We start from the raw sequence: 18,083 nt of genomic DNA on the forward strand, positions 1-18,083 counted from the left end.
CCTCTGCCTGGTTACTCCAGGACGAAGGATGCTCACAGCATCTCTGTTCCACATGCTTTTGCTAGTGTAGGCAGAAAGTCTCCAGCTTTCCTGTTCCCACTGGAGGTCAATGCCCGGCAGTTCCCTGTTCTTTTCTGAGCTCTGGTTGTCTGCTGAGAGCAGCCGTGCTGGGGCAGGAGAGCTGGCCTGCAAGGGGGCTGTGAATGCCCTGGATCTCTAGCAGGTCCAGCACAATGGGTCTGGAGACTTGGATTTTCTGCCTTTATCTGCCCTGGTGATAAATACCCCTGTATCAAAGTGCTGCTTTTCCCTTTCCCCCATGCTGGTGTGAATTGCTGTCCTGGGCAAAGAGGTGGCTGTGCCCTCCTGGGGCCTGCAGAATTCCCTTTATGCCAGGTGCTGGCCACTGTGCCCACATCCCTTGAGCTGAGGACAGAAAATGGAGCTGTTACACGGTTAAATCCTCTTGAATCCCAGTCCTTTTGTAACATGTCTATGCTCTGTGCAGCTGCCCAGGGAAGAGCTCTCCTGGCCAGGGCAGTGAGGATGCTGTGGCAGCCGAGGTGATGCCACGGGGGAGCTCTGCTGCTCAAGTGGCTGCTGTCTGTGTAGGCTGTGTTCCCAGCAGTTAGCTGCTCATTGATAAAGCCCTTTGGGCTGGCAGCAGGCAGTCTGTCCATGGCCACCACGCTGCTCTCCTGGAGAAGGCCGGAGGAAGCTGCAGATGCTCAGCTTCCCTCGGGGTCAGTGACCGTGAGTGCCTCCCGCGGGGTACCCGAGGCCGTTCACTTTCTCAACTCAGGAAGAAAACAGCACGGCAGGGCAGGGGTTGCTGGACAGAGGGGACCCCGCAGGAAATGTGCTCACCCTGCACAGGGAGGATGAGGCATCTGCCAGGGAGAGGAGGGAGGCTGGCACCTCGTCTCGCTCAGGGCATTGGGGCTGCTCCTGCAGCACTGCCAAGTTCTCACCTGTCCTTCTCCCTCAGTCTTTTCCGGCAAAAAAGGTTCAGGGGAGTTGTTGTGAGCCTCCTTTCTGAAATAACCCCAGTCTGTTTTGTGCTGGAGGTTGTTTTGGGGTTGTGGTGGGCCTCAGCAGCACAGCAGAGGTGCAGGAGGACAGTGGCACACAGGGCAGGTGTGCACAAGGTGTGAACTGCTCTCCGATGTTCCCCAAACAGCAGCTGAGAGTGTGGGTGCATGAAAAGCTCTGCCTTAGTGGGGTGGTGGCAAACCAGACTGTTCACAAACCCAGACAAGAGGCAAGAAGCATCCCAGTGGTGTTATCCACAGACATATGGTGTCTGTGGTCATGGAGCTTTCCAGGGGTGTGGGAGATGTGAGTTCACCCAGTGGTAACAGGAAACACCCCCTTCCCAGGAGCGTGCCTCAGTTTCCCCACAGTGTGTATAAAATCAGTGGAAGGGGGAGCAGTGAATGATGTGCCTTTCAAACAGGGCTTTGCTAGGGAATTACTGCAGGAATACAAAATAAGGAATATTTCTGCGTGGAGAAAAAAATATGAAGTAGCTTGAGGCAGCATGTGAGGCTGCTCCCTTGTCTTTATCCTCTTCCACTCTCCATCCCCCTCCAGCTTTTTCCACCCGCCCTGGTGTGAGCATGTCCTGAGCTAAAGCAGTCTTGGCAGAAGCACCAAGCCCTGCAGCCCAAACTCCTGCTGAGGGAGGAAGGCAGCGTGCAACGTGAATGGTGTCAAGGAAGCTATAGGAAGATTAGGAAATGTGTGATGAGTTTTGATAAGTGGAGGAAGCAGGTCATGTCCTGCCTCGAGTGGGCTCTGCTGGGGGTATGAAAGCAGCCTCTGCCTCCCTCAAGAACCACTCGGTCTCATCAGCGCTCTCTGCTCTGGCTGAGGATGTGCTGGGCTGGCAGGATGATGCTGGGGACCTTCAGCATCTTGCTAGTGCTTGTCCAGGCAGCAGCAGCCTGTGAGTTTGGGCCTTTTCCCTACAGAGCCACAGGGATCGTCTGCAGGATGACCAAGCCCGCGGCATTGCTGTGTAAGTGCCCTGGGGCTGTGCCTGCCCCATCCCTCCCAGAGGGGCACATCAGCCAAGGGAGGGGGTTTCTTGCTTCTCTGTCTCTTGTGTAAGCACCTGCCTGGGAGCACAGGTTAAAGCATGAACAGGCAAAGGAGCTTGAAAGTTGTCCTCAGCCCAGGGATTTAGTGTTGTTCCTGTTGGGGCTTGGCATGAGGAAAGAGCTTGAAAAAATATGTGTTTGATTTCTCTCCTCGTTGCAATCTCATCTCTTGGGGCCGGTATGCAGAAGGAGGAGGGGAAACAGGTTCTCTCTTGCTGTGGGCTTATTTGCAAGGATTTGAGAGCTTTGCAGGTGGAGGAAGAACTTAATTCTTCTGTGGAGGGTGGGAGCAGCTCTGTCGTGTCCCATCCGACAGTGGTACGTGCAGAGAAAGATGTATTCATGCTGGGCTGAACTAACAGAGGGTATTTCTGGAAGGAAAATGTCCTGTATGTGCCTGAGGCTGGAATGGGCTGTCTAACTTCAGGAAAATGGGCACAGAAACTTTTTCAGAATTTTTTCTTTATAGACCCAAGAGCTGACTGCAATACAAGTAAGCAGTAGCAAAGCACTGGGGTAAAGTCAACAGCTTGTGTGGTGAGCACAGCCTTGACCTTTCCAAAATCTGCTCCTGAGGTGTGTGAAAGCTGGCCATGGCTCCCTGGAGACAGCTCCCACCGCTGGCTGTCGAGCCTCACACGCTCTTGTCCCTTGCTGCCACCAGCTGTTACAGTTAGGGATTTAAAAGTTTTTAAATTTACTCTGAAACTACTTCTAGTGCTTCCTGAATCTAATGCAAATGCCTTGGGTAAAAGCCTTCTGTAGTGCTTTAATCCAGAGTGAGGATCTGTCTTTGCAGCCAGGAAAGATTGCAGTTTGATGTCTTTGCCATTTTCTTCCACCGACAGTGAACCAGGAAACAGCCCAGGTCATTCAAGCAGCCTTCAGAAACGCCAAATTCCCCAATATCACTGGGGAGAGGTCCATGAGGCTCCTGGGCCGCGTGGCTTATGGGCTGAGCAAGTGAGTATCTCTGTCTCTGTGCTGGGAGGTGATGGGGGAGAGAGGGGACCAGAAACTGGCCTTGGAGGGACCCTTGATCCAGTAATTCCTGGTGAAAGCAAAGGTCTGGACTGGGGAAGACACAGTTTTGGATCTAAGCCTCACAGACAATTTGCCTGTTAAGGTTTAGGCTGCTAATGTGTTATTTAAGAGTTATTTGTTTTTCCAACTGAGTGGGCAGCCAGCAAGGCAGTGTGCAGAGCTCATTTCTGACAATGGGGATGGACACTAATGTCTTTGTGGGCTGGGGTACCTGTGGCCACTGATGACAGATGGTGCCCAAGGCACACTGAGAGGCAGAGGGGACACATCCAGGGCTGCCAGAGCCACCCCTGTCAGCAGGATGTCACTTTGTGACAAAGCAGGCTGGGTGCTGCTGTGTTACTCGCTTTTATTTTGAGGCCACAGGTTGAGTGGTGTAGTCACAGACCAGGCTTCCTGCCACGACCACAGCTGCACACAGCACTGCAATAAAGCAGGGTTGCATTGTTCCATGTTTCCTGCTTACAGCATTCCCCAGCCTTGTATCCAAATAGTGCACAGTGCACCAAGGCTGATCAAGTCTCACTGTCCTTGTACCTGGCCCTGGGACTTGCAAAAGCTCCAGAGTATGGCACAGGTCCCTCAGAGATCCCATTCCTCAGGAATAAACCTGTCCTGCCCTGCAAACAGCTCTGGGTTGGGGACAAACTACATTTCTCTTGTTTCTAGCATCCAGGTCAATGATTTGTCCATCCAGAGGAGTGAGGTGGAGCTCAAGGAGGACAAAGCCATTCACATCTCCATTAAAAACGTGACAGCCTTGTTCAAAGGGACCCTGACCTATGGCTATGCTGGGGCCTGGTTGTAAGTACCCAGGGCTGGGAGCTGCTGGGTGCCACAGCCCAGCTCCTGCTGCTGCCTGTGGCACTGACCCGTGACAAAGCACAAATGAGGGGCTGCACTCCTCAGTCTCTCTGGCAATGGCTGCACTGAGGACTGCCTGGGACAGGATTTTATACTCCAGCAGTGCTTCTAAGCCCTATCTTGATTTTTGCCTGTTTGTCCTTACCTTGCATGACAAGACCAGATGGCCAAAGCATAGGAGTTGGCTTCTTCTCTCCCTTTTGTTGCTCTGTAAACTCTGAGTGGATAAAAAGGTGGGGGTTAAGGCCCCTAAGTGCCTCTAAGGCAGCAGTTTGCAATGATCTAAAGCCAGAATATGTGAGATGGGCTGTGGTGTGCTGGGGGTTGGCCCACTGAGGTGCAAGGACAGGTATGAGAGGTGTTATAAAATCAACATCTGTCAGGGAGAAGCTGCTCCTGGCACAGGCTCCTAAATGCCCCCTCTTCTGCCATTACAGCTTGCAGCTTTTTCATTCAGTTGATTTTGAAATTGAGTCTTCCATTGACCTGCAGCTAAATATCGATCTGGGTAAGTACGCTGCAATACCCAAACTTTTTGCAAAGTGACTGAATTCCCTCCCCACTCTGGTTTGTGGGTTGCATGTACAGTCTAGGCTCTCCTGGGTCATGTTAGGGGACAGCTGAGTCTCTGCTGGCAGCAGCTAGGGCAGCTGGCAGGTATGCCAGAAACCCTCCAGGTGCAAGGAAGCCCCATCTGCCCCAACTACACCACTGGAATCTTTTGGAAGCATCCCCTGGGAGATGTGGGGAGCCCTGGCTGGCCCTCTGCAGTGATGCCCTGCTCCAGGCCTGCAGTGTCTGCAATGTGCACTTGTCCTTCTCATCTCAGTAACAAACTGCCTATTATTTCCCCCCCTTTTTCATTTCCTCCCATGCAGTCTGCCAAAAGGACCAAGTGGCTCCTGATGCCTCAGACTGCTACCTGACTTTCCACAAACTCACACTTCACCTCCAAGGAGACAAGCAGTGAGTCTGACCCCTTTCAAAATCGAGATTTATTGTCCCTCTGCTGGTCCCCAAATGCCACCCACCCAAATGTGCAGACTTTGGGTGGTCCTTGACTGTGCTCCCTGTCTTACACAGACCTGGCTGGCTGAAGCAGCTCTTCACAGATTTCATCTCCTTCACTCTGAAGCTTGTCCTCAAGAGGGAGGTAAGCTCAGCCTGTCAACAGGGGAAAGCTCTCTTTATCTTTGTATGCCACACACTTTTCTTGCCCACGAGACAGTAGCAGTGTAATGTTAGAGCTGATCAAAAATGAGACAAATAAATTGAATCCACAAAAAAAAAAAAAAAGCAGCTTGGGAAAAGTGAGAGGTGTTGCTGACCCTGAGGTTGTTGGACTCTGACCAACAAGATCTCAGTGAGGCTCAGCTCTGTTCTACAATCCAAAATCCTACCCCTTCCCCTAAATTTTCCCCCTCTTTTCCTCATGTAGGTGTGCAAGGAAATAAATGCCGTTGCTCAGACGCTGACCAATTTTATACTTGATTTAGCAGGTAAATATTCTTGCTTTTTCTGCTTTCTTTTTTTATGTGCAGCTTTTAATGTTTGAGCCCTAGCAGAGCAGTAGCCACATCTATCAAAAATGCCCTTCAAAAATGTGTATGGGATCCCAAGCCCTCAGACAGCAGCAAAATAAACCTTAGTGATGTTGTGTTTGGATTTTTCTCCATCAGGTTGATCTTTTAGGGTGATTACACAGATTCAAAAACATTTCAATTCGTAGGGAAGTTCTTCAGTATCTACTGATCAGCTGTGCAGGACCCTGCAGGACCAACGTTGGTAGAACAGGAGCATGCACTGCAGTATTAGGGATGAGACAGTCCAGCATCTGGAGATTTTCCCAGTCCCAAATATCAGGGAAAAGGAATGGAATGTAAAACTGAGTGTAACTATCCCAATTTCCCAGTGAAAAATCAGTGAGCTGTAGCAGGATCAGTGCTAGCATTCAGAGGAGTGGGAACCTTTGTCCCACCCCTGTTCTTTCATAAGCTGTTCCTGCCACCACCTGCACGAAAAAGCGACTGTCACAAGCTCTGCTCGAGGTCCTGTTTGTGGTGTGAGGTTTGTGTGTTCTCTTCCTGCAGCCAATTTTGTCCGGGATAAGGACATCATTGTTGATATCTCCCTCGCATCAGACTCTGTGATAAAAGCAAGCTACATAGAATCCCACCACAAGGTAAAGTAGCCCAGGCTGCTCAGGCACCAGGTGTTTTCTGGAGGGCTTGCAGGGGCTGGTTCTGTGAGGCTGTGCAGTGGCACTGCAGCCTGGGCTGATGCCAACCTGTTCCCTGCTGTGTCCAGCCATGGCAATGCAGGTGTTGACCCTTTGTCCTGTCTCCTGCTGCTTGCTTGTTTTCCTTTGCAGGGCCTGGTCCTGTACAAGAACAGCTCCAGCGTGCTCAGTGACTCTGTGTTCTCCCCGTCGCTGCTGACCGAGTCCCGAATGCTTTACTTCTGGCTGTCTGAGCACAGCCTCAGCTCTCTGGCTGCAGCAGCTTTCTTAGATGGGCGGCTGCTGCTGAACCTCAGAGGGGAGAAATTGCAGGTGATTCCCAGAGCAGTGCTCTCCTTGCCTCAAACATTGTATTTTGGGGCAAAAGTGAAACATTCACTAAAAACTGTGTTTTGGTAAGAGCTGGTTTCTGTAGAAGAGAGAAATCTACACTCAGTCACTACATGTGATCCTGGAATTGGTGGGCTCTTATCAAGAATGTGCTCCCAGGCAGTGTTATTCCTTGGAGTGATAACAGCAGCTGATAGAAAATTGTCTGTTGAATTGTAAAGGGACGTGGTTTTCCGGGGGATCACTGAGATGGAAAAAAGGGTGGGATCTGGGGGAGCTCAGCCACAACCTGCACTGGGCACAGTGCTCTGGCCTGTCCAGCCTGCACCAAGGGTAGCCATAACCTTGTCTTTTGTTTTTCTGGTTTGTTTCTGAAGGAGCTGTTTGAGATGGAAGACACAGAAGAGCAGAGGAAGGCAGTGCAGATGGTAACTTTTTGTCTCACTCAGAGCATTGCATGCCAAATGAGGACATTTCAAATGGATTCTGTTGTACTGTAACTTCCCTTGGCAATGTGAATCTTGGGTGGGCCAGAGGGAGAAAAAGAGAGGCTGATGGAGAAGCAGTTGTGTTTTGCAAGGAGGATTTCTCCATCTTCTATGCTGGCACAGTTTCCTTGAAACCTGGCTGAGATACTTGGCTTGTGTGAGCAGGAAGAAGAACTGGGGACTACAACAGGAATGCAGCTGTGTGACAAGGTGGCATGAAATTGGTGTGGAAAAAACCTGACTTGCCTGTTGCTCCTTACTTGACCAGATTTTTCAAGGAACCTCCTACAATGACTCTGTGGCCAAGGTGTGGAGTCTCACCCAGCCCCAGATTTCTCTTCAGCCTGAGGGGACAGTGGTGAGGTCCTTGGTGGCAGTGGAGGTCATCATCCTTCTCGCAGGAGAAGAGCCCCTGGTGTCTCTGTACATGGAGAAGGTCAGTTCTTGCACCTCCTGAGCGTGGACACCTTGGGACAGGCTCTGTCCCAGGTCAGGACCTTTCCTGGTGTGCAGGGACAGCAATGACAGGGAGCCCTTTGGGAAGGGTGGGTGGATAAACCACAGGAGGCAGAGAAGGCAAATCAGTTTTTTTTTAACACTGCCATCTGTTCCTTAGACATTTGAAGCTGGAAATGATGGTAGTGACCATGTTGGCTCAATGCCCCCTCATTAGGCCAGCCCACTACCGGTGTGCAAGCAGCAGAGAGCTCTGATGAGCCCCCATTAACATTTATCTGACACAAGGTAGTGCCAGTGAGTTATTCCAGGAGAGAATGAAGGCACCATGGGAATGTATTTATTTTGAACCTTCCTTGTACCCAAATTCTAGATCAGATCCCCACTAAGGGTTATAGCTGTGTCAGAAATGGAGATAGAGAGCTCTGAAGAATGTGAAGCTCAAAATATAACCTTTTCCTCTGTGTGTACCTGTATGAAGGGTCCTGATTACACTGTGTTTCACCACAAAATGCTTTATAGTGAATCTAAGGGAGTGGAGAAAGGAAATGCCAACAGCTTTTCTACCATGGTTATCATCACAGGAAAGCAGTGTGGTTTCCAGTCTTACAGCTGAGGGCTGAGGCAGGCACAAAACCAACCCAAATCCTTGCCTGAGGGTTGGCTACACTCGATTTGAAAGGTTAAACCACAGCTGAGAACAGTTCCCTCAGCAAGTATCCCATGTTTGCAGGGTGTTAAAGGAAATATGTATGGCTGTTTCTTGTGCCCCAGGTGGTATCTTGAAATACATTCCAAGGATTGCAGAAGCACTGGACTAGAAGTGGTCCTCAAAATTGTGGCTCCTAGGATGAGATCTGCTCCTGGTTGTGAGCTGCAGCTACATCACAAGCTGTTCCTCTTAAATTAATGTTTATATGCAGACAACAGCAAGACGGTGGCCTGAAATGGCAGGAATTCAGAGATTGCTTACTCTTTTTTTAATCTGGTTTATACTGGATTGACTACCTGTGGCAGCCCTGCCTACCCTGAGGCTATTCCCTCTACATCCAGTCAGATGTTGAGATGGATGTCATTGGGAAACAATACCCTCCACAGCCATTTCCATCCTTATACAGGATTTACAAAATAGCAGAAGTCCAGTGGATGAGCCAGCCTGGAGCCCCAGAGACTGTGGGCATGAGGGAGGGTTTATTTCATTCAGGTGGAGAAGGAAAGTGCTTCTCTAGCAATACCTGGAGGTAAAGCCAAAAGGATACTGAACTCTGGCTCCTAGAAAACAACCCAAAAGATCCAAATGCAGCTCCTTGCTATGAGGCTATGCCTGAACCCTGCTGTTTTCTCTGCAGGAAATCACAGCCACTATCCAAGCTACCTATGCAGAAAAGAAACTCATTTTGCAGCCTGTGGACTCCAGGTTGGTACTGTGCTCTCCTGAGAGTTGCCTCTTTTGGCCCATGTCTAAGAGCAGCACAAAAAGAGGATCCCTGCAGCACTTAGTGACTTTTCTTCCCCTTTTTCCCTCTTTCCCTTCAGCGTAGAGATTAAAGTGTTTAAATGCACAGCTGATCCAAGTGGGGTAAGTCCTATAGAAAGTATTCTCTAAGCCATTTGAGGCTAAGCAATGTCTTTTAGAGCATTTTTGTATGAATTTTCTGATTTTCAGGAGGACACATCCATACAAAGCTTCCTGAAGAATATGATTTTGGTTGCTGGCATTCCAGAAGTAACTTCAAGTGAGTTTTCATTTGGGGAAGTGCCAGCCTGCTCCATAAACTACCTAAACCTGAGCACTGAAAAAATACATCAATAACACTGGCAACTAGGAAGGAGAGGGAACCACATTAATACATGAAATTCTGCTGGATACACTTAGGGAATGAGGAACCCTGTGCAAATGGAGAAGGGAAAAGTGAGTTTTCTGTCAGGCTGAAGGTTGTGGGACATGGAGGCACAATCAGCTTTTGGCAACAGGCAGCACACAATGAGCAGCAAGCCAGGGTGGGCATCCCCGTAACTGATGGGTTTGCTGGCTCCACAGGTATTGGATCAGCTCTGACTTCACTTATGAACAGCAAAAGGCTTGATCTCTTTGATATCATAAATCCTGAGATCATCACCAGAAAGGTAAGCAGAGCTCAGAACTACTCAGCTCTCAAAGGCCTCTTGGGATTGTGGCATGAGCTAATATAATATTTTCTGTTCTCTCCCTACTTTTTAGGGATATGTAATTGTACAGCTTGACTTTGGCTTCCCAAGTCATTTGCTTCTTAATTTTCTTGAGAAAAGTTGGTAGAGCTCATCCCTCCACAGAGGAGCACAGGAACTTGTGTACAACCAGAAAAATTGCATCTGAACCAATTAAAAGATGAGCTGCTTTAAATCAGTTTCAACTGAATTTCATTTCCTTTTCCTGAGAAACGTTGTAGGCTCTGTGCAACTGTGCTTCCATGGAGTCTTTCTTCTGCAAAGATTTTGAAGTCTGCACCTCAGTCCACGCTACTTTTTCAGGATCTTTAAGGGGTTTGTGTTTTTAGGAGTCACGGCTGGGCTCTTGAAGTGCTCAGGCTTTGGGTTAGCAGTCTCAGGAGGCAGCAGGAATGGATTTTGCCACCTTTTGGTCTTTCTGTTTCTACATTTTGGAAATACAGCACCTTTCCTGCTCATCCTGGGTTTCACTTCTGCCAAGAGCATCCTGATTTTGACAGAATCCAGCAAGTCAAATGATATTACCAAACTCCCAGTAAGCCCAGAACCAGTAATGCTAAAAGACCTGGATATGGCTGAAAAAAGTAAATGGGATGTGAATTTGGAGTGCAATAAAATAACAGAGATCTTGTGGCCAGGGTAATTTTTCTACAGCCCCTGATGGTTCAGTGTAGAGCTCCAAACTGATAATGGCCACGTTGTTGGGACAATGATGGCAAAGATGAGAAAAGCAATGAAAATTATAAGGAAACCTAAAAGATTATAAGAGAAAGTTTAACTATCTAGTCCAGCAGCAAGTTCCTTTTCCTTCCTACTACAGTGCAATAATTTATCTCAAGTGGCTCAGTTATTTTCCTGTACCAGTTCATACTTTTTTTTTTTTTTTTTTTTTTTTTTTTGAGATTTCAGTTTGCTTTTTCGCTTGGAGGAGGTCTTGGATGACAAATCCAACACCTGTATTAGTGATCACATTAACAAAGGTAGAGATGATGTTGTCCTCCACCACAGAGCAGTATAAAAGCATTAAACTTGTTCCCAGAAAGAGGCTGGTACTAGGATGGGCTGTTTCCCGAGCTCCCTGAGCATGGTGATTGCTCCCCCTGCATTACCATGGATCTAAGCCAGGTCCCTCCGACCTGCTCCTCTCTCACCCACAACACCAGGGGCCCCTCCTTGTTCTGTGTGACTGCTGGGCTGAACATCCCTTCAGTGGTCCTGGTGCCCAGGCAGTGGCTCCATGGCAGCCACGGAAGGTCTGACCCAGCTGTGAAGACAGCAGGAGCCACAGGTTACCAAGGGTGTGATGCTGTGGTGTGTCTGTGGCCTGGAAGTGGTGTGGTGGGCAGTTTTCTACCTCCCTTCTCACCCTGTTCCCATCTCTGCCTCTGCCAGCTGTTTCAGTGCCAGCTGTTTCAGTGCCAGCCAAGTCCTTGCTCGTGTTCCCTCCTGCTCCAAAGCCACCAATGCTCAGGGGATGTTTTCTCTCCCTGCACAGCAATGTCTGCTAAGGACCATGGGGACCTGGCTTCCACCAAGCCACAGCCCTCTGCTTGTCTTAAATGACATCCCATTATCTTTTAATAAAAAGGAAATGACAGAAAAAAAGCACCCAAGGGGCTGCCTTACCCTGGAGGGTGCCGTTCAGTGGGGAGTGGGCTGGGCTGCCCTTCCATCGGGGGATGAAGGAGAGCAGTGGAGCTGGGAAAGGATCTTGCTCAATGATGTTAGAGATCTTTATATACTAAATGATTCCAGGGGGGAAGCAATCTCCGCTGCCTGCCCTCCCTCCCCTGCAGCCCGGCTCCAGCCTCACGTGTTTTCCCGGCAGAGCCGCTCCGCTGCTGTTTCGCTTTCGGGCGCGGCGCTGCCGACACTGCCGCTGTCCCGGGCTGGCTGCAGCGGACACGGCCGGGCCAGGTGAGCGGGGACCCCGGGACATGGGGACCCCGGGACATGGGGACCCCGGGACATGGGGACATGGGGATCCCGGGACCCCGGGATATTGGGACATGGGGACATCGGGACCCCGGGACATCGCGCTGGGCATCCCGGGGACGGGTCGTGCCGGGGTACGAGGGTTTGCAGGGCTGGAGGTCTGGCTCTGCTCCCCAGCACTTAGATGTTCGTGTCCTGTGCGAAAAGCCGGGGTGGAGAATGAAATAATGAGCGCTGGAAAACACCTCCGAAGTGGTGGAGTCCAAACTTTAGCAGAACAGGTGACCTGTGCTTCCCAGGCACAAGGTGGGCTAGAGCTGGCTCAGGAGGTGACAAAGTGGGGCAGAGCCTGGCAGGTGTCACCATTGCTCCCTCCATCCACCCCCAGCTCTCCAGAGCTCTCCCCACTCGCAGCACAGTGCTCAAGGCAGGACAACCAGAGTTTGTTTTTGTCCAGAGACACGGGTGTTGCTGGATTTTCACTTTTTTTTTTTCCTCTCATAAGTGAATTATGGCACAGCACCGTGGGCCATCTTTGCCTTCTCTGGGACTCCATCTGATTTTCCAGTGCAGCTTCCCTGGCCTTCAGAGAAATATTAATAACATGTCATTGTTTTTTGTTACCCATCTGATTAGATCTGGAGGTCTCTGCACACACAGCTCTATCTAGATATGGGATCCTTTATCTAATTGCTCACATCTGCTACATTATCATTTAAACCTTGTCCTTATTCCAAAGGAAAAGCAACTTGTTTTTTCCTCTTAGATATAATGGAAGAGGTAATGAAATATGTCCCCATGTGCCACAATAAGCAGATTTATGCATGTAAATAGAAATATGCTCATTGCAAGTGCCTTAACCAAAACCAAGTCAGAGGTTACTCCATGAAGTGTTTATCCCTGGTTTATACCATTTCTTTACACCACTCCTCAAATGTTTTACCTAAATTATGATCTAGATACAGATTTTAAGCTAGGCTGTTACCCTTCCTCTGACTGGATATTTTTACTCATTTCTTTGTTTTTACTGAAGATTCATTTCAGTAGGGGAATTCCTGACTGAAATGGCTTTCATTTTGCTCAGTCTTTTGTTCATTAGTTCCTGAAAGCCACGGAGGGGCTTTGTGTCTCAGGACAGTGGTGGGTTAGCACATGGGGAAAACCAGGCAGTGGATATTGTCCTCCAGCTTTGTTGTTTGGTGACCTCCACACTGGTTTTGGTGCTGGTACTCTATTTTTGGGTTTCTGGTAAATACTTTGTGTCCTCAGAGCAGGCAAGAAGTTGGTAGATTTGCAACAGGGAGTTTCACATTTCAGTTAAGGTTTTTTTTGTGGCTGGGACCAGTGTGAATGCCGAGTTGGGGAGGGGAGGTTCAGTTTTGCTAAGTATGCTAAAGATAGTTTTGTATTTGAAGGGCAAGGATCAGAAGTTTTCTGGTTTTTCTTGGCACCTTTTTATGCTTTATTTTGGGACAACAAGTATTTTACTGAAGATAACTGCGGGTCATTCCTGATGGTTTTATTGTGCAGAGCAGTAGTATAGGAGCTGTGCAGTGTTGCTGGGCTTCCACCCAGCTTTTCAGTTTTGTTTTGTTCTTGAATGTGAGTCTTTCGTTAATTTGTATGAGTCTACTCTTTGTCTGAATGGCTCTCAGGGCATTAAGGGCTGATTTTATTCATTTATGTATGTATTTAATATGGCTTTATTAGGTCTGTTGTTCTTGATAGGACAGTGATTGCTTTCCTCTTGCCTTTCCCTGTGGTAGGGGTTGCTGGACACCAACTACTGCCTGGTGCACAGCTTGGTGACATTTCCCTTTGCCCTTTCTGCTGAGAGGCAGCTGGCACTGGGGGAATTTTCAGCACCCTACACTTGGAGCCACCCTACACTTGGAGCTCTTTTGTGAGAGCTGTGTATTCTCAGAGGATCAGCTTTTCACAGTTTTTCTGGTGTGACTGACTGCCCAACTGGAGCAAGATGCTGCACCAGCTTGCACAGAGGGGCTGACAGCAGCAGAGTGGCATAGCCCAGCTCAAATCAGGCAGTGACACCAGGAAAGCTGTGATTCCCACAAAGTGTTCCTCTAAAGCTGTCTTCACTTGCATCCTAGGGCACAAGGCTCAGTCCTGCGTTTTCATGAGACCAGGAGTGAATCTTCAAATGTCAAAACTTTGTGGTCACTGCTGGTTCTGCTGGTTTGAGTGAGAAGAGGAGAAAAGCGTCATTGCTGACCCTTGGATTAAAGGCAGAGCTTCTAGATTTGTGACCTGTGTAATTGCCATGGCCTGGCAGGTCTACACCAAGCTCTGTTGTTATCCCCAGGCATCAGCACTAAGTGAGGTATGTCCCATGTATTGGGGTGTGTTCGTGTGCTGAGACTGCCTCCAGCAGATCAAATCTCTCTCAGAATATGGAACAGAAGCCACCTTTGCACTTGACAGCTGGAAGGAAACTGATTCCACAACGATGCAGGTAGGAGATCACGTGTGTGGCTTTGTGGGAAGGGAGTGGGAATGGAGGTGATGTTGTCACCAAAGCAGAAATGAGTTGCTCATCCCCACAAAGTGAGCAGCAAGAACAGTTGTCTGAGCCCTTTGTGCGGGGGGGTCCTGCACACACTTGTGAACTGATAAACAGCTGAACAAGTAAAGCAAAAGCTGCACACACAAGGAAAGCAAAACAAGGAATTCATTCACAGCTTCTCATGGGCAAGCAAGTGTTCTGCCATCTCCAGGAAAACAGGGCTTCATCATACATAATGGTGATCTGGGAAGACAAACATCACTCTAACCCCCTGCCTTCTTCCTTCTTACCCTAGCTTTGTGTTCTGAGCACGATGTCATGGCCAGTTCAAGTCAGCTGTCCTGTGTTCCCTCCCAACTCCTTGTGCATCCCCAGCCTATTGGTTGGTAGGGTGTTATGAGAAGCAGAAAAGGCTTTGACTCAATGTAAGCATTCTTGAACAGTAACAAAAACATCCTTGGCATCCCCAGAGGTCCTGGTACATGTGAGAGATGCCTGGGATGTTATATTTGTTATCTGCAGCAATACAGATGTCAACAGCTTCTTCTTGGCTGGTGCCAGAATGTCCCATGGGTTGCCCCTGTCCTTCACAGTCCTGCTGTCAGGCACTGTGCAGACAAGGACTGCCATCCTTTCACCCCTGTGACTGGGCTCAAATCTCTGTTCTGAACTCAGGACTAAGGGTAAGAAATTCTGGGTTAGGCCAAGGGGTAGAAAAGCAGATCAGTCCATGCAGGGCTGTGTGGGTGTGGGTGAACATTTCTTGCCCCTGTGCCCACTGCTACCCTTGGTTTTCATCCCTCCAGCCCCCGTTTCAGAATGAGGACCTAGACCTGCAAGCAGCTGTAGCAAGAGCCCGTCCCCAGCTCGTGGAGCTCCTCGCTCACTGTCCCGACTGGCTGCTCACCACCTCCCAGCACTTCATCCCCGAGGCAGCCCTGGGCAGCCTGGGTGCCATCACCAACCCCAGACATAAAACCTCACTGCTCCTTGAGCTGCTGGAGGAGGCTGGTCCTGCTGCCTGGAGCCACTTTGCACAGTCTGTCTGCATGGAATGTGACCTGCCCCTGGATCTGGAGGTCCTGCTCATGAGCTCTGTGGGAGAAGGTAAGAGAGGTCAGGCCAGATTCCCCTGACCAAGCACAGCCAACGCCTTGGCCACCCATTACCATCACCCAGTCTAGGCAGTGGGACCACCAGTGCCCTCCCTTGCATGGCCTTGTTTTCCTTGGAAGCACAACTTCTGGCTTAGAAATGTAATTTGAGGTAAAAACCCCCTGACATTAACAGATGAAACCAATAAAAAGTGTGTACCCCCACCTCAAATAAAGCTGAGATACAACTTTTGGGTGGATTTAATTGAAGGAGAAAAGATTCCAATCTCTTCTGTGGACTTTTAATTGTTATTTTTTTAGATTTTCCTGATCAAGAAAGGCAAGGAATACAGAATTTTTAAAATAACCACGGAAAACCACTTCTCCATATTTCTCATAATCAGGGGCAGTGGCTTTAGAAGAAAATGAGGCAATTCATAGGGACCACGATCAGTTAGTGTGTGTTATCTTACAAACTACACAGAGTGTGCACGCTCTGCTTTGTGAAGGGTGTGGCACCAGCTAAGCTGTGCTTCTCCTCTAGTGGGTTGCTTTATCTGGTGATTAATTCTTCTTTTCTGCAGGAAGTCTTACAGGATGAGTCCTTCTCAGTGGTACTGTCTTTCACACACTCGTGGGTTTGCAGGAAGCCTTACTGGTTACATCAGATGGGCGGATGCAGCCTTTGAACCCAAGTGCAGCAGCAGCAGCTACTTTGGCTGGGATGAAACAGGGCAAAGGCCAGACAACCAACAGAGAATGCTGGAGGATTTCCCTCAGGACTGAAGCTGAAATAGTTTTCAGCCTTTTGATACTGTGACATACCATAAAAGAAGATGTCCCTTAAGGTTTTGGAGCTGGCTTATAATGGTTTAACTTCTGTAGTGACAGCTGAGCATCACTAATCCTTCTGAAAGTGAATTGCTTCTGGCTGTGCTGAGGGGGTTTTGTGGCAGCTTTGGGCTATGCAGTGAGTCAGAAAAGGCTCTTGACTGGACTCATGACTCTGCCAGTGGTTTATTCATAGAAAACCCTTCTTTGCAGGGAAAGTAGGGCTTCCCTTTTGGGCCACAATGTGGTTTTAGATCACCTAAAGTTGCCCACACTCCAAGTTTGTTTGTATCAGAGAGTAAAGTTGTTTTTCTTCTGTCTTGAGAGCAAAATTACCTTTACTATAGAGTAATCTGGAAGGAAAAGATCAGATGGGGACCACAAAACCTGGATGTTTGCATCCGTTGTACTGAGTCTTGGTTTGTGCCACTGTCTGCATTGCAAAGTGCTTGCTCTTTGTCTCTGGCCAGCCTCACTCCAAATTTCACACTAATCATAATTAATTTTCCATTCAACTCCTTCAGGTAACTTCAGCCAGACAGAAGAAGCAGACACAGATATGAGAGCTCGATCACCTGTGCCAAAAGGTAAGGCTGGAACACACCCTGGGACACTGTGCTCGTGGAGTTTATCTTCTCTGCTCATGGCCTCCTGCTCCAAATGTCCCAGGTATTGACCCTCAGCACTGGCAAGGTGTGGAGAAGCCACTGCAACTTCACAGTTCATTGTTCTTTTCTTTGTGCTTTGCACGTGAACCTCCCTTGTTTTATTTTCTCTTCCTGAATTTCAGAAAAGCCTTGCTGACTCCCTGCTAAGGAACCCACTCATTTTAATTTCTCTGCAGGAATCTCCCACCAATCTACAAAAGCCATTTTACTGTGGTCAGCTCATTGGTAGGTGGAGGAAGTTGGTTTGGTTTTTAAAGGGAGAGCAGAAAAACTATTCAGGCATTGATGAAGCAGAAACCAGTCCAGAGTTGTCAGAATAGGAGCTTAAGAGAACAGATAGTAGGGTTTTCTTCAGGGGTGAATTTGGAATGGAGACTTTCCTAGATGGTGCAGATCATGAAGAGACACTTTTGCCTCTGCTTTTTGCTCAGAGACTTCTGAGTCACAGCACTGCAAATGTCACACTACACTGTCCTGTGTGTCACCTGCAGGTTTAAGATCTTGAGAATAAGAAGAAAGAAGTGAACAATTCAGGACATTCAGACTGCTGCCAGCTTCTGTGGTGTCCTAGTGAGTCCATCTTGCCAGTTGCTGGCGGAATGGAAATTTGAAAATAGTGCTGAAGTTACTAAGACCAGTTAAGAAAGACATGGGCCTCTCTCAGCTCTATCCATTCTTCCCATCTGACAGTGCACCATAAAAAACAGGAAATTAACCACTATAAACAACCTCAGGAATCTGTAGGCCCTGCATTTCCCAGAAACAGATATTCCCTGCCATGTTTTCCAGGATGTCAAAGCAGTTCCTCTGTTCAAAGTGAGGCAGGCACATCATCCAGCCTACAAAAAGACCCAAGGGAAGTGCTTGTGGCCCATCTCAGAAAAAGCAATTCATTAATCTCAGCCTGATTTTACAAACAGTTTTGTCTGTGCAGTTTTTCCTCTTCAGCTCCCCAAATGCTTTCCTGGAGAGTCTTGCCCAGCTTTAATTGCTGCCATTCAAAATACTCTCTTGACATGGTTCTGACCTTTCCATTTCCAGGGTCTGCTCGCCGTCACCGTTGCAGCAGCTCTGGGAGTGACAAGGATGCCAAACAGCAGCGACTGGGTATGTGGATATTCCAGAAGCTGTGCTGAGCTTCCCTCTGAGGAAAGGATATATTTAATGTCTTTGCAGAAATGCCCAGGAAATCAGCTTCCAGCATTAAGAGGCCAGCATGGGTGAAGAGGGAGCTAGTGAACAGGAAATAATACACAAATGCCTAATTCTCATCTTAGAGATAGTAAGATTTAGTTTTCAT

General features: G+C 48.6%; 2 protein-coding genes across 6 annotated transcripts in view; both read left to right on the forward strand.

The window, feature by feature from the left end:
- The first annotated feature begins 1,826 nt into the window (after positions 1-1,826).
- CETP (cholesteryl ester transfer protein) lies at positions 1,827-10,362 on the forward strand. The gene is made up of 16 exons (XM_015639649.2): positions 1,827-2,020; positions 2,951-3,065; positions 3,816-3,950; positions 4,448-4,518; positions 4,889-4,976; positions 5,094-5,163; positions 5,449-5,509; positions 6,101-6,192; positions 6,382-6,561; positions 6,957-7,007; positions 7,336-7,503; positions 8,873-8,940; positions 9,060-9,102; positions 9,190-9,259; positions 9,565-9,650; positions 9,745-10,362. The coding sequence occupies exons 1-16, from the start codon at positions 1,876-1,878 to the stop codon at positions 9,817-9,819; spliced, it is 1,518 nt and encodes a 505-aa protein (XP_015495135.1). The 5' UTR covers positions 1,827-1,875; the 3' UTR covers positions 9,820-10,362.
- Positions 10,363-11,546: 1,184 nt separating this feature from the next.
- The window catches only part of NLRC5 (NLR family CARD domain containing 5), a 33,679-nt gene continuing 27,142 nt past the window's right edge, over positions 11,547-18,083 (forward strand). For 2 of the 5 annotated variants that reach the window (XR_004499058.1, XM_033517200.1), the window contains exons 1-6: positions 11,547-11,648; positions 13,778-14,139; positions 14,486-14,873; positions 14,997-15,297; positions 16,640-16,702; positions 17,825-17,890. Coding sequence is in view for 4 of the 5 variants with exons in the window: in XM_033517200.1 (XP_033373091.1) it covers positions 14,682-14,873; positions 14,997-15,297; positions 16,640-16,702; positions 17,825-17,890 (622 nt within the window). In the remaining variant the exon portion in view is untranslated. Of the gene's footprint in view, positions 11,649-13,777; positions 14,140-14,485; positions 14,874-14,996; positions 15,298-15,909; positions 16,133-16,639; positions 16,703-17,824; positions 17,891-18,083 lie in introns of those variants that run through there. The other 3 variants (XM_015639571.2, XM_015639572.2, XM_015639574.2) reach the window with 3 other exon arrangements.

Source organism: Parus major, chromosome 11 (genome assembly GCF_001522545.3).
Source record: "Parus major isolate Abel chromosome 11, Parus_major1.1, whole genome shotgun sequence".
Classification (NCBI taxonomy): Eukaryota; Metazoa; Chordata; class Aves; order Passeriformes; family Paridae; genus Parus; species Parus major.

Excerpts from the sequence above, each read along its gene's own strand:
- CETP (XM_015639649.2), top strand. The coding sequence starts at position 1,876 with ATGTGCTGGGCTGGCAGGATGATGCTGGGGACCTTCAGCATCTTGCTA. Across the intron at positions 6,562-6,956 it reads TCAGAGGGGAGAAATTGCAG|GAGCTGTTTGAGATGGAAGA; the intron begins GTGATTCCCAGA and ends TTGTTTCTGAAG. Across the intron at positions 9,103-9,189 it reads GCACAGCTGATCCAAGTGGG|GAGGACACATCCATACAAAG; the intron begins GTAAGTCCTATA and ends TCTGATTTTCAG.